Source organism: Hirundo rustica, chromosome 19 (genome assembly GCF_015227805.2).
Source record: "Hirundo rustica isolate bHirRus1 chromosome 19, bHirRus1.pri.v3, whole genome shotgun sequence".
Taxonomy (NCBI): Eukaryota; Metazoa; Chordata; class Aves; order Passeriformes; family Hirundinidae; genus Hirundo; species Hirundo rustica.
Window position 1 is genome coordinate 727,998 of NC_053468.1, and position 13,762 is coordinate 741,759.

General features: G+C 48.8%; 1 protein-coding gene across 3 annotated transcripts in view; it reads left to right on the forward strand.

The window, feature by feature from the left end:
* The first annotated feature begins 1,302 nt into the window (after positions 1-1,302).
* Positions 1,303-13,762, forward strand: part of NF1 (neurofibromin 1) — a 75,712-nt gene continuing 63,252 nt past the window's right edge. For all 3 annotated transcript variants that reach the window (XM_040082439.2, XM_040082442.2, XM_040082445.2), the window contains exons 1-4: positions 1,303-1,407; positions 7,788-7,931; positions 9,391-9,474; positions 11,121-11,311. In XM_040082439.2, the coding sequence (XP_039938373.1) occupies positions 1,348-1,407; positions 7,788-7,931; positions 9,391-9,474; positions 11,121-11,311 (479 nt within the window). In that variant the 5' untranslated portion in view covers positions 1,303-1,347. The remainder of the gene's footprint in view (positions 1,408-7,787; positions 7,932-9,390; positions 9,475-11,120; positions 11,312-13,762) is intronic.

Consider the following 13,762-nt stretch of genomic DNA (forward strand, 5'->3'; position numbering starts at 1 on the left):
GTTTCGCACTCCCTGTGACAGAGCCTTATTCTTCAAACAATTAATGGGGCTCTTTTCTTAAATAAAATATTTGCAATTGATTTTCATATTTTTATAAAACATCTGCCATTCAAAAATTTGCTGTCACCCAAGTTCCTGGATTTGATGCTAGAATGCAATGGAACTGTTTGTCCTGTAAATCCAAATTACAGGATTCTTATTCCTCATTATTTACAAGGAAAGTTAACTCAGGATAAAATTGATATTGCTCTTGCTGGTAATAATTCCTATGTGCTGTGATAACAGCAAGAGTCTCTGAGGCACGTTGAGGCCCTGACTGAGTGGGGGGACAGAAATTCCATTTGATTCTCCAGTTCTTCTGCCAATTTTCATCCACTGTTCCGGAGCCCTCACCTCAAGCTGCATCTTTATTTATATCATCAGAATTTCAACGTGACTCTAGTATGAGAGAACATTATTTTGTGCTTCTGTCTGCCCAGAAGGAAAACAAATTAACATTCCTAAGAAGGAAAGTGGAAGTGGATGTTTATTTGCGTGTATCCTACTTTTCTGAGTCACCGAGTAAACAGTTGGCTGGGGCTGCTGTGACCAGGCTGGGGACGAAGGCGCCACACTCGCATCTGTAGTTACCGTCAGAGTTCTGCACTGGAGACTTGAAACGTAACAGAATGAGTTAATTTATAGAAATAACCGGGTTTATATTTAAAAAGTAAAGTACAGCCGCGCATTCCAGCCCGGGACAGCAAACCTGCGGGCGATCTGTCAAGCACAGCGGCTGGAGGTGGCCCCCGCAGGGGAATAAAGCACCAGCCAAGGGTCCCGCCGGCAAGGGGAGCGGAGATGGTCCCGCGGGGCGCTGCGGGAGCACCGCGGGCGTGGGCAGCGGGACATTCCGGCCGGGGCAGGAGGCCGTTAGTAGCAGTGGGTAGCGGCCTTGGGGGAGGATGGAACACGCGGGGTCCCGGCGGGCGGCGGGCGCCGTTCGGGAACCGGCGCGGACCTTCCTGCCGCGCCCGGCCCCGCCCACAGCGGCCCCTCCCACAGCGACCCCTCCCACAGCGACCCCTCCCACAGCGGCCCCGCCCGCAGCGGCCCCGCCCCGCGGCAGCCCGGCCCCGCCCCGGCGCAGGCGCTGCACAGGCGCAGGAGCGCGCGGGCGCGGGCGGGGGCGTTGCGCAGGCGCGGTGCGGGGCTCGGTGTGCCCCTGGCGCGGCGGGCGCGGCGGCGGGGGCGGCGCGCGCCTCCCGCTTCCGGTGAGGTGTCATGGCGGGCCCCGCGCGCTGAGGGCCCGCGACGCCGACACCGCCCGCGCGCACCCGGCGCTCCCCGGGCGGGCGGCGGCGGGACATGGCGGCGCACAAGCCCGTGGAGTGGGTGCAGGCCGTGGTGAACCGCTTCGACGAGCAGGTAGCGGGGGCGGCGGCGCGTCCCCTTCCCCGGGCCGCGGGGAGGGCCGGGGGCGCGCGGCGGGGGAGCGGCCCCGCTCCCCGGGCGGGAGCGGCCGAGGCGGCGGCGCCGCCGTCGCCCCCCGCCCGTGCCGGGGCCGAGGCCGCGGGCCCCGGCGCCCTTTGTGCCGGGCGGGCCCGGGGCGGGGCCGGCGCTGCCCCTCGGCGGCCCGGCGCTCCCGGCGCACGGGGGTCCCGCCGCTGCCCGGCCCGGCCGCTCCCGGCGCCGCGCATCCGTCCTTGTGCCGGCAGCGGCGGCGAGGAGGGGCCTGGCTCCCCCTCGCTGCCGCTCCCCCGCCTCTCCCACAGTGTCTCTGCTCTCCGTAGACATTCCTGTGAAATTCGCGTCCTTGCTTTCCTCCAGGAGGGAGGGAAAGCCCCGAGAACGGGGTCGAGGAGGGCTGGGGGCGCTGCGGCGGCGGTGCTGCCCGGGCCCCCGGTGCAAGGGCGATGTCGGTGTGCAGTCCCGTCCCCAGCCCCGCGAGCACGGCTCTCAGGCGTGAGGTCTCCTGGTTTCTGTTGCAGCGATGGATATTTACATCTCCTTGCAAAAGTCAGCGCTAGTAGTTTGGAGAAGGATTTTCTGAATGGAAGGAAGAGGGATTTGTTGGCCTTAGACTTTATATTTCTCTGATCCAGCAGCAGGAACTGCTTACTGGGATTAGGTGGGTGACTCTCAGTAGGGCTTACACTCCATCTCCATCCCTATTCCCAAGCTGCTTTCCTGACGTGGGGTAGCTCCCTTGAGGCCTGGTGATCAGTTCCCGTGTTGTCTGTCTCATTTTGCCACACTGAGTGCAGCCTTTGTGTCACAGGAGGCTCAGCTCTGTGGGACCCTGCTTGGTGTAAATCCATCAGAAACGTGGAGCTGCTTCTCCAGACTGAGCCCTGTTCCTGTCCTGCATCTATCCCTCCGTGCTCCTGGGCTTCAGCATCCTGCAGAAAGATGTGCCCGGCACAGGAAAAACAAGCTGCTTCCTTTTACATTTATATCAAGTTTATTTTGAAGAGGCAAATACAAGACTTTGTCTTTTAACATTATAATGAGGCAGATTTTTGCAATACATTATATATTTGCATAGTTACCTTATTTTCCCCCTTATCTTGAGTCATAGATCATTTTTTCCGTAAGCTTAGAAAAGACAGGATTGATTATTCTCTCAGTAACGCAAGAAGATACTTCTTGATGTACTGGTGTTAAAAGGCCTTGGGCTTTCTCGTGTCCTTTGTTGTGTATATTGTGGAATTGTGCTTGCCAGCATCTGTTAAGAGTTACAAACTTCTTAGAACAGAATTCTTTTTCTGTACTTTTTATGGCATGATTACGGGATAGGTGTAGGGGAGGGGTCCTCTCTGGATAGGAAGGAAGCTATTGTGATTCTTGAGATGCTGAAATAGCAGGGTTACAGCGATAATATGCATCAACTACATCATTGTCAGCCACAGTCATGGTGTCTTACCAAAATACACTGACTATATGCACGTTTATTTCAGTGTTCATGCAGCTGTAAGGGTCTGCACCCTGTGTCTGCCCGAATGCAGGACTCTGGATTCAGCACCAGGAGCCCCTGCTTGGCGTGTCAGAGTGTGTTTGAGTGACGAGGGGGAGAAGGGCAGCTCAGGCCCGTTGTGCTTTGGTTTTTCTGTGCAGGGGAAGACAAACTTTTCCAGGGTTTCTTCCTTCCTTTGCAAAGAAGGAAAGCGTAACCATCTTTCTTGCAAATTTACAGATGTAGACAGGCTTTTCATTCATTTGCTGAGTGCTTGAATTTGTTTTAGGAAAGATGAAACAGCAAGCTGAGAGGATGCTAATCGGTATTGAAAACAAGGGAAATCAGGGCAAACCAGTCTGCTCTGGTCTGCTTTTGTTTATTGTTATAAATGCTGCTTTAACCAAAATCTGCTTTTGTGTGTACAATTCCATGGGCCCGGAGTGACTGGCAAGCAGAGTTTTGTGAATTAACCAGTGCCTGGCTCACAGAATAAACCCTGGAGTTCCTGCCAGTCCTGCCCTGTGCTCCAGTGAGCCCTCACCTGCTGCAGGGCTGTCCTGGGGCTGCCCCCAGGCTTCAGCTGCTGCACAAGAAGCTCTTGCTGGGACCTGTGAGACCAGACCACACTGACAGGGAGCGTGAGGAGAGCTCTCAGCAGAGCCTGCACATAATACCAGTTATTGTATTTTTCAAAACTTGGGGTGAAATTAGATAAAATTAGACTGCAGTAGCACGAAGAGCCTGGAAATCTGTGGAATTCCCTGTGATTTCAGACATAGTCAGAGCTTTGGAAAATAAAATTCTCTGATTTTCCTATGGAAATATTCACTTCCAGTTTTATGTGTAGTGTTTTCATAGTGCTTTAAGTGTGTTACAATGTGAAATCACAGGAAGGCTGGCACAGCACTGGAATAGTTGTGAGCATAGTTGGAGGAGTCTGACTGCCCCAACCATTTACATCTAGATTGGTTTAGAACTGTCAGATGTAATAAAAAGTATTAATGCTTTATAAACTTGCGGCCATCTAAGTGGTTATTGTGGTAGAGTGCCCATCCCTGGAGGTGTTTGAGGAGTGACCAGATGTGGCCCTCAGTGCTCTGTGCTGGTGACAAGGTGGGGATCAGTCACAGGTTGGACTCAGTGATCTCAGAGGTCTCTTCCAGCATTGATGGTCTCCTGTGATCCTGATATGCTTTAAAGAAAGAAGACTTCTGTTGTGTGGATTTTGGTTTAGGCTTCCCATTTGCAGTTCATGGGGTGTGATGGCTCGCAGTGTAAAGCGTATAAAAACTGGAAGTCACAAGTAATGTTCCATTCTCCCTTTAATTAAAAGGTATTAAATTAAAGCAAATATTCTCTTCTCCTGTTGATTTTTCTCCACATTGTTTGAAATCTGTGTATAATCAGAGACGTACAAAAGCCGTGGCTGCAGTACCAGCTCTGTATTTCCTCGTGGCTCGTTAGGAAATCACTCCTGGGCTGTACTGTGCTGGCTGTGCCCCCCAGCACAGCGCTGATGTAGCTGTGCTGGGAGGTGAGGCTGGGATGGGCAGAAGGTGCAGCTCCTGCCCACAGCTGCTGTGTGGGGCACATTCCCTCAGGAGCTGCGGGCTGAGCCAGGCTGGAGCCCTGCCCTGCAGCAAAAGGTGTGCTCTTTCATCTTCCCTGTAGCAGAACCTGGCTTTGACGTGATGGCTCTCAGTGTGCGTGCACTGGCTTTGCAGCTGAGGTGCTGCTCTGCACAGGGCTGGAGCCCAGGGATGGGGAAGGAAATGCCCAGTGCCACAGGTGTTATTTGCTGAAAGTGTCCAGGTGCCCTTCCTCACCTAACACGGTGTTTGCGTTGGCAGGATGGGTGAATACACGGTTGGTCACAGCACCAGCTTCCAGTTCACCTTCTGACAATGCTTTATTTTTAGAGCAACCTATAGAAAAACTTTTGAAAGTTGTGTGTTCTTGGGAAGGCTGAGCTGTGAGGTTCTTTTCAGGGATAGTGCCTCTAGTAGGTGTGTGTTCATAGAGGGGAGGAAGGTGCCTGTTGATTTAGAGGGATTTGTGTTCGGTTTTGACAGTGCTGATGCTGAGGAGGGGTGGTGCTGTGGGGATTTTCTATCACCAGTACATGTGTGTCTTACGGTCTCCTGAAAAGTTCAAAGAAATTGTTTGGAAGGATGAACTGAGGTGGATTTGGGGGCTGTTAAGGAAACACTAAGGATTTTTCCTAGATGTTGTGTGTTTCTCCAGACTATTAAGTACCAACTAAATAGAGATGATTTAACTTTGTGTTCATTAATTACAAGTGATAAAGCAAAATCCATGGCTCAATGTAGCTTTTCTCTACAGCCTGAGTGCACAACTTACAGACACTCAGGCTGTCAGTGGTGGTAATTCTAAACCAATGTCCATGCTCATTTGACAAAAGATTGGACCTTCTTGCGTCAGACTAGAGAATACCTGAAACAGGTGCTGATCACAGGCATCAAAACCAACTTTTCTAAATAAAGAGTATCTGTGACTAAGGCAGGCTTCCTTAAACCAAATGTTTTTGGATAAAGGTAAAAAAACCCCAAACACAGTAAATCTTTTTTCTTTCTTCGTGTCACAGATTTATGGATATTTGTCGAGAAGTAAAGTAGATTCTCTTCAGTCACTCAGCACTGGCACTGCATTCTGTGAGGGGAAATAAAATGTTCCAGTGTATCAGAGTGCACAAAGAAAAGAGCTGAGAAATAAAAAATCCCAAAATAACAGCGCTAATATTTCCTTTTTGTATAGTTATTTAAAAATGATAGTATAAAAAGCAGTTTTACTTCTAGGTGACCTTGTTGTAGTGGCTGTTGTGGCAGGAAGCTCCAGAAGTGTGTAATGTGATGTTTCTCTGGCATGGGAGTACACAGAACTAGAGCTATGACACAGTTTCTTTGAGAGGCTCTTCTCAAGTGTTTTAGCACTCAGTGGTATCGAGCTTTGCTGCTGCTGTCAGCACAGAGACTTGAAAATCCAAATAAAAAGTACTAGTAATATTGAAATTTTAAATTAAATATATCTATCATCCACCAATGTCTTCCAAAAACGTATCGTAAAAATAACATCTGGCAGTGAAAACAAAGCTTGAGTCATAAATGCTGTTTATTCTGCTTTTCCAGGGGGTAAAAGGAGCACACTGGAACTGCTGTAAAGCACTGCAGTCCGAAGTGCCAGGGGATCCCAAACTGGAGTGGAAATGAGCTGGACTGCCGGGGGAGTTGCTGCTGGCAGTCTCAGCCCTGTCCTGGAGGGCCATCACGGGGAGCAGCACAGCCCGTGCTCCTCAGGGGCCTGCTGCTGCTCGGGCTCTGGGGTCTGTCCTGCAGTGCCAGCGCCATGCTTGTTCTGCATTAAGGGTCAGCCACTCTCCTAGCAAACACCCAGCCAGTGTCCATAGGGATGTTAGTCCATGGTACCAAAAGAATTGAGTTTGAACCACGCCGGGGCTCAGCTCAGAGCGGGAGTCACCCCGTGGCATCAGAGCAGGACGCTGTGCCAGTGCCCTTTGCCCTGCCAGGGGACAGCGTTCAGAACCGTTGGACTAAAGTGCTCCGGGTTCTTCAATACCATTCATCTCACACTTGGGATCCAGGCATTTGGGCTTTCCCCAGCAGATGGTGGTGTCAGGGGGCAAGTGGGGAGGGTGCCCTTCCACCGCCTGGGAGGTGCCTCCTAAGGCACTTTGCAGCTCTAAAGCTGATTGTAATTCCTTGGAATCCTTCTTTTACCCTCTCTTAAATTCTCTCTCTGAGATAATCTCTTCTAATGCACAAATACTACACCATGGCATTTCCATTGAGCTATTGCTGTCTATCAGAATGCACCTGTATCCACAGTTCTGCTCAAAATTGGTTAAAACTTGTAGTAGCAATTCAGTCTTTTATGGATAGGGAATTCCAAGGTCACACTTGAAAATACAAATGGCATAAATGTTCCTGTATCTGTTTGCTTTTAAAATATAGGAATTCTGAGTAAAACGATTGTTTCTGAAGAGTGGCGGCTCAGAGCGAGCAGGGGGAGTGGGTGTGTGCCTGGGAAGTGACTTGTTTGTGACCCCTGAAGAATTTGGGTAGAGCGGGAAACAAAGTGCCCAGTGTTCACACAGCAGCAGGAACATCTCGGGGCTGTGCAGTCGCTCTGAATTTTCTCTTTCTGGGAAAGGATGGCTTTCAGGTCTAGCCTTTACCGCTGGATGTTGGGCAGGGACAGCTAACGTGGGGCTCACAGGTGCTCCGAGCGTGTTTGAGGCTGAGATTTGTCACTGGGAGTGTTTGTGGGGGACCCCAAAGATACCCCCACATCCCTGGGGGCTGCAGGGCCAGTGCTGGCTCCTCCTTGGCCAGTCCTGTCCTGTGGCAGGGCAGGGACACACGTGGCACAAGTGCTGCCTTCCAGCTCACTGCTCTGTGAGTTACTGGGCTTCTCCTCCCCTCGGGTCCCAAGATGAGGGTTTTTATTGCAGTATTAGCCTTGGAAGATTTTCGGTCTTTAATAAGCCCATTTTTAAGATAAGGAACGTTTTCTTAGAATTCTGTCTTACGTTCTTCTGCTCCTTTTGATTGCTTTGCCATTCATGTTGTAGAAAAATGATCACAAAATAGAGGTTTAGTTTCACTTCAGAAAAAGGAACAGGTGAACTTAAGCACTTTGCTTTATAGGTAACTAATGGAAAGATGAATGTAGAGAAGATGAAATAACGTGTTCAATGTTGTCTCTTGTAGAATGTTTTGCAAGGTGGTTTCTGGCGTGTCACAAGTTTCTAACCCATCTTTAAATATGTAAATTTCGATGTGAAAAAGCTTACAACAGTTCTCTCTTGTAGCTTCCAATAAAGGCTTGCCAGCAGAATACCCACACCAAAGTCAGCACGGAGCACAACAAGGAATGTCTCATCAACATTTCCAAGTACAAGTTTTCCCTGGTCATCAGTGGTCTCACCAATATCTTAAAAAATGTTAATAACATGGTAAGTTTTCTAATTCTGGATTGTTTGTGGATTTTTTCAAATAGTTGTTATTTATTTATATCGTACAATCTGCAGAGAATTACTTGAAATTTAGTCAAATTGTTGCTTGCCTTTTACACTTATTTTCTGTTCTGAAGTTCACCAGTAGCATCCATCAGAGCCATGTTCCACAGAAAGGCATTTGGATTTTGGGGCCGGGAAAGGATTTAAAACTTGGCCATTTGAGTTTTCCAAGGCTGCTTGGGTGCTTTGCTGTCTATCTGTGTGTATGAAATACATGTATTTTTTAACAACCAGATGAATTTCAGTCAGCATCTTTGTCGTGAGAATAGTTTAGTTCATTGAGTAGTTTTGAATCCATGTAATTTAGGATAATTTGTAATCTCCCCTAACAGGTAACAGAACTGGCCAGGCTCTGAAAGTGCTTTTTTTATGGTTTTAGAGACATTCTTTGGAGTGAGCCCTTGGCTGTCAGTTGTACAGGGACGTGCATCTGCTGGAACTGCAGAGGACTGATAAAATGAGAAAATAGGTTGTCCTGCTGCTAGGGATTTTAGGCTGCTTAAAGCTACCTGTAATCCCTTTGGAGAGAGAATTTATTTTAATTAAACTCTACAGGCATGAGGGAACATGTTGATGTGCAGGATGATTGGCTGATAAATGAGAAAACTGTACAGTTCAAAGAAGTTTCTGTGTGTGATACACAGCTTTTGAGAGGATAGACCTAGCTTAAAGTGTCAATTAAAAAGTCAACATTTGCCCTGAGGAACAAGTCTGAATGTTTGTCACGCGTGATGGTCTGAGCTTCTGTGGGAATCAGCAATAATTGGGAAAGATTTCTGTAGCTGAAACAAACAAGAGACAGTCAGTTATAATGGTCCTGGTTTGAGAAAGTGTGAAACGTGGGCCGAGGTGAGCCACCCGTCCCGTGGGGTAAAATGAACTCCTCTGGGTGACTCTGACAGGTGCTCTGTCTGCGGGCACTTGTGGTTGTGGCTGAGTCTTTCCTGCTTTATTTTCCCATCTTACTCCTGCTGGAGCCGGTGCCTGCTGTTGGCACAGGGCTACTGAGGGACCCCTGCCCTCAGCCTCAGTGGGGCACCCTGGACACAGCTGGAAAAGAGCAGTGCTTGATACCAAAAGAGGTTCTGGAAAGGTGGAGCTGCATTTCTGAGCAGCCCGTGGGCCTGATGGAGGTGAGGGGCTGCAGCCACCTCCAGTCTTGCTTTGCAGGGGCTGTTTGTTCCTTACTGCGTTTGGCATTGCAGACCAAAGAGATTTCTTAAGTGATAAGGTTTTAATTCCTATTTTAATCTGATTTTTACTGGCTTCATGTCTAAACTCTAAACCAGAGCAGTAATGGAGCCATAATTTACTGTGCCACTTTGCTGCTTCACTTCCATGCATTGCAAGTCAAATATCTGTGTCTCAGATGAACCCATATCCTTTCTACTTCTAGAGAATATTTGGAGAAACTGCTGAAAAGAATTTATATCTATCTCAGCTGATTATCTTGGATACACTGGAAAAATGTCTGGCAGGGGTAAGTAGGCTTGCATAAGTAATTCTAATTGGAATCCAATGGGTTGGAGAATACAGGTCAAATGCTTATGTATCTGTTGTTACTGGTACTGAAAACTCATCAGAGAGAGCAAAGTAGGATTAATGCCATTTAAAAAATACTGAAACCTCCTCTAAATGCAAGTAGTTGATGTAATTGACACATTAACAATTTGGAGGATGCTTGTTATTGCCTGAAATTAATTATCTTTTTTCATGTTAAAAGTAGCAGAGAATTCAGTACAAATTTTTAATTTTGTGCTACTTAGTTGTCCGAGTTTTCTTTAAATGTCTTTGTGCTGAGTTTTCTTAAATGTCTTAGAACTTTCATTTGTTGAAGTAATTTTCCATGTGCTTTTATATACAGCAGAAGCTCTGCTGCCGCTGCTCTAGAGATGATTTCTGCAGGTGTTTCCTAGATTACATTAGTTAACCATGTCCAGATCTCCAGTGGGAGTCCAGGCCTGAGGTTTCCAGTCAGAGCTGCTGCGAGGCAGTTTGCTGGTCCCTTTGGGGGGGCAGTGCTGCAGGTTGTACGACTTACTGTGCTGAGCTGGACTTGCAAAGCCAAACTTCACTGAGAGTGAGATTTGCGGTGCTTTATTCTTTGAACGAGAACGGGGTTTTATTTTTAAGCTGTATTCAGTTTCCAGCTTTTACAGCTGAGGAAAACACCTTTTTTTGTCTTTGATGCATTGAGTCAAAAAAGCAGTTTGAGTCAGAACCCCAGAATTTTAACTTTGGAATTTACTTGTTTTTGAGTTCTTCATCTATGCATAATGTTTGAAACAGTGCTTTTCCTGATAGATCATCATATTTAAATAGCCTGAAATTGTGCTGAATGTTTCTTGCTCTGTCACTCGAAATTAGAGCAGTTTGAGGCAGAATATGTTAAATCAGAGTGAGCCAAAGCTCTGTACAAAGCGTGTTGTGTTCTGTGGTATCTTCAGATGAATTTCTTGCTCAATGTTTCATCAAGTTCTCATGGCAACAGGACTCAGATCAACTAAGTGGGAGTCTCTGAAACTTCCCAATTCCCTATGGAAAATTCATTGGTAGAATTTTAGAAAGCTTTAGTGCTGACCCTTCTGTTAAAACTTGCTCTTAGTAGAGCAAAGTTTCACTTTGAATTCTTTTGTAAATAGTTTCCTTATGTCTCACACTGTGCAAACTGGCAAAAATCAGATTTTTCTTTTGCGGAGAAATTCAGTAATTTTTGACTCTTCTAAAGCAGTTCGTGGTAAGATCAAGGGAGAAGCGCCTCTTCTCGGTTCATTTTTTAATATAAAGTACTCGCCGTCAAAATACGGCCACCGAGCCCCTGCCCAAAGGGAAGCGAGGGTGGGCTTTGCCCTTCAGCGCTCAGGGGAGGCCGAGGCAGTCGGTGCTGTCCCGATCCTTGGCAGGGCACGTTCATGGGCGTGGGCACGGGGCGTGTGGGCACGGGGCGTGTGCTGCCTCACAGACCGTGCTCCATGCTGGGCCCGGCGCCCCGCGCTCCTCAGTGCTTTGGGGGTGCCTTGGCCGCGGTGGGGAAGGGCCCCTGTGCAGGGCAGGAGCTCGGATCCGGGCCCGTCCTGCAGGCTTCTGCCTCCCGAGCAGAGTTTAGGAGCTGCTGTTTGTCCTTAGCAACCCAAGGACACCATGCGCCTGGACGAGACCATGCTGGTGAAGCAGCTGCTGCCCGAGATCTGCCACTTCATCCACACCTACCGCGAGGGCAACCAGCACGCGGCCGAGCTGCGCAGCTCCGCCTCGGGGGTGCTCTTCTCGCTCAGCTGCAACAACTTCAACGCCGTCTTCAGCCGCATCTCCACCAGGTACTGACAGCCCTGGGGCCAGGCAGGGCCTGCACCGCTGTCTGCAGCCCCTCTGGGGCCAGAGAGCATCTGCACTGCTGCCTGCAGCCCCTCTGAGGCCAGAGAGCATCTGCACCGCTGCCTGCAGCCCCTCTGGGGCCAGGCAGGGCCTGCACCGCTGTCTGCAGCCCCTCTAGGGCCAGGCAGGGTCTGCACCGCTGCCTGCAGCCCCTCTGAGGCCAGAGAGCATCTGCACCGCTGTCTGCAGCACCCCTGGGGCCAGGCAGGGCCTGCACCGCTGCCTGCAGCCCCTCTGAGGCCAGAGAGCATCTGCACCGCTGCCTGCAGCCCCTCTGGGGCCAGGCAGGGCCTGCACCGCTGCCTGCAGCCCCTCTGGGGCCAGGCAGGGCCTGCACCGCTGCCTGCAGCACCCCTGGGGCCAGGCAGGGTCTGCACCGCTGCCTGCAGCCCCTCTGGGGCCAGGCAGGGCCTGCACCGCTGCCTGCAGCACCCCTGGGGCCAGGCAGGGCCTGCACCGCTGCCTGCAGCCCCTCTGGGGCCAGGCAGGGCCTGCACCGCTGCCTGCAGCCTGTCTGCCATGAGCTGCAGGCTGTTCAGAGGAGGCAGTGCTCTAAGTGCTCTTGAAGGGGTAGTTCTCAGGAAGAATGCCTTCAACCTTTCACAGTTTTACTTGGGTTTCAGGTTATGCCTGTGTCAGCCCCATCCTGGGTTACTGCTGGCTCCATTTATTGTTTTTCCAATCTGCTTTCAAAAGTAGCAGTGAAAATAGTGAGTGAAAATAATGCAGCAGAAAAAGATTGAGTAAGTTCTTGTGGGTGCAAGGTGTCTTGGGAAAAAAAAAAGGATGCCAAAGCTAATGGTTATATCCATTTACTTATAAATTTAGAATGAAAATTGGTGATTGTCCACAGCTCTGCTGGAGCCCCATGGTTGTTTTCCTGCTAGGAAGCTTTTATGTTAAAACTATCTTGTGCCTGAGGGGGACAAACAACTGGGCTGTTCTTTAGTTGTTGGAAAAGACCCATTTGTCTTCTGACTGACTTGAGTTTCACAGCACATTTACTGTAAAAATAACTGGATTTTCTGCTTTTCTAGGAAAGAAGGGAGACAGGCCCAAAATTTCCATCTATTCTTTGCTTTTTGCTCTGTTTCAGATCCTTCTGATGCTTCAGCATTTGTCAGTCCACTAGAGTGGTGTGCTAAGCTTTTTATTACTGAAATACTTTGATGTTTTTTGAAAGGTGCTTGAAGTAGCTTAGCTCTTGTCACACAGTGTTACAGTTGAAATCTTTCTTTATTTATTAGAAGTGGAGCTTGGGCAGCCTTAGGTGGTCACATAGCAGTGAGTGAGCCAATTTAATTGAAAAAAAGACTAATATTTTTCTCATATATATATGTATTTCTCTGGAAAATATTTGTATTTTAGAAATCAGTCTAAAATGATTGAGTAATTTGAAATTTAAAGCATTTTCAAAGTTGTTACAGAACCTTTAATAACTTCTATTTCAAGAGCATAGACTTGGCAGCTAGTTTTGTGGTTTTACTCTGTAGGTTGTGTTTTGTTGCTTATGGAAATGGAAACAATTTCTTTTGCTCCTTTTATTGGAAGCGTTTTTCAGTTGAAATTTTTTGAGAGTCTTTGAATCAAGTGTGTATTTGTATGCCTGTAGCATGGTTTGTTCCCCTGCTCCCTCAGCATCTCTTTGAGCTGGAGCAGAGTGCTTTTCCCCCAAACCTGTTTTCCCTTGCAGATGCTTGTAGAGCAACAGTTAAATGTTTGACCAATTGTTGCTGGTCTCCGCAGGGGTCAGCCTGCTGCCAGTCAGTGCTGCTGATCCCTGACCTGGGTTTCCTGTTTAGGCATATTTCTGGGCCTTGCACAGCAGCTGGGGGATTTTTGGCATGAAAAGCACAGCAGTGGGGACCTTCCCATTCCCAGGGAGGGCTGTTAAGTTTCCCTGGCGCTGAAGACATGAAGAACTGCTTTTGTGTCTAGTACTAGAAATCACATTCCATGTCTGAAACACATCTGTAGCCTTGGAAGGAGCCGTGGCAGTCCCGAGTTTGTGGGAACAGATGCTGCAGTGATCAGTGGCTTGGTGTCTGGGAGATCCTTTGTAAATTCTGAGACACCAGTGTGAAAAGATGCTGTTGTGTTTAAACTGGTGTGATTAAAGTTCATCCTGTGTGCTCAGGTCAGAGAAACGTGGACTAAGAATGGTTGTAGCTCACTGCAGTGATACCCGGTACCATCTGAGCTCTTACCTGGGCCAGGACCTGCTGTGAAGGAGCAGTAACCTAAAGGTGTCAGGAGTCCATGACTTCCATGTTTAGTTGAAAAGATGACAAGGTTACTGCCACAGGAGCGTGGATAACAGGAGGGCTTAGGCAAATCTTGGGCACAGTCAATCCACAGTAGGTACTGGCATCTTGTAAGACTCATCACTGGTT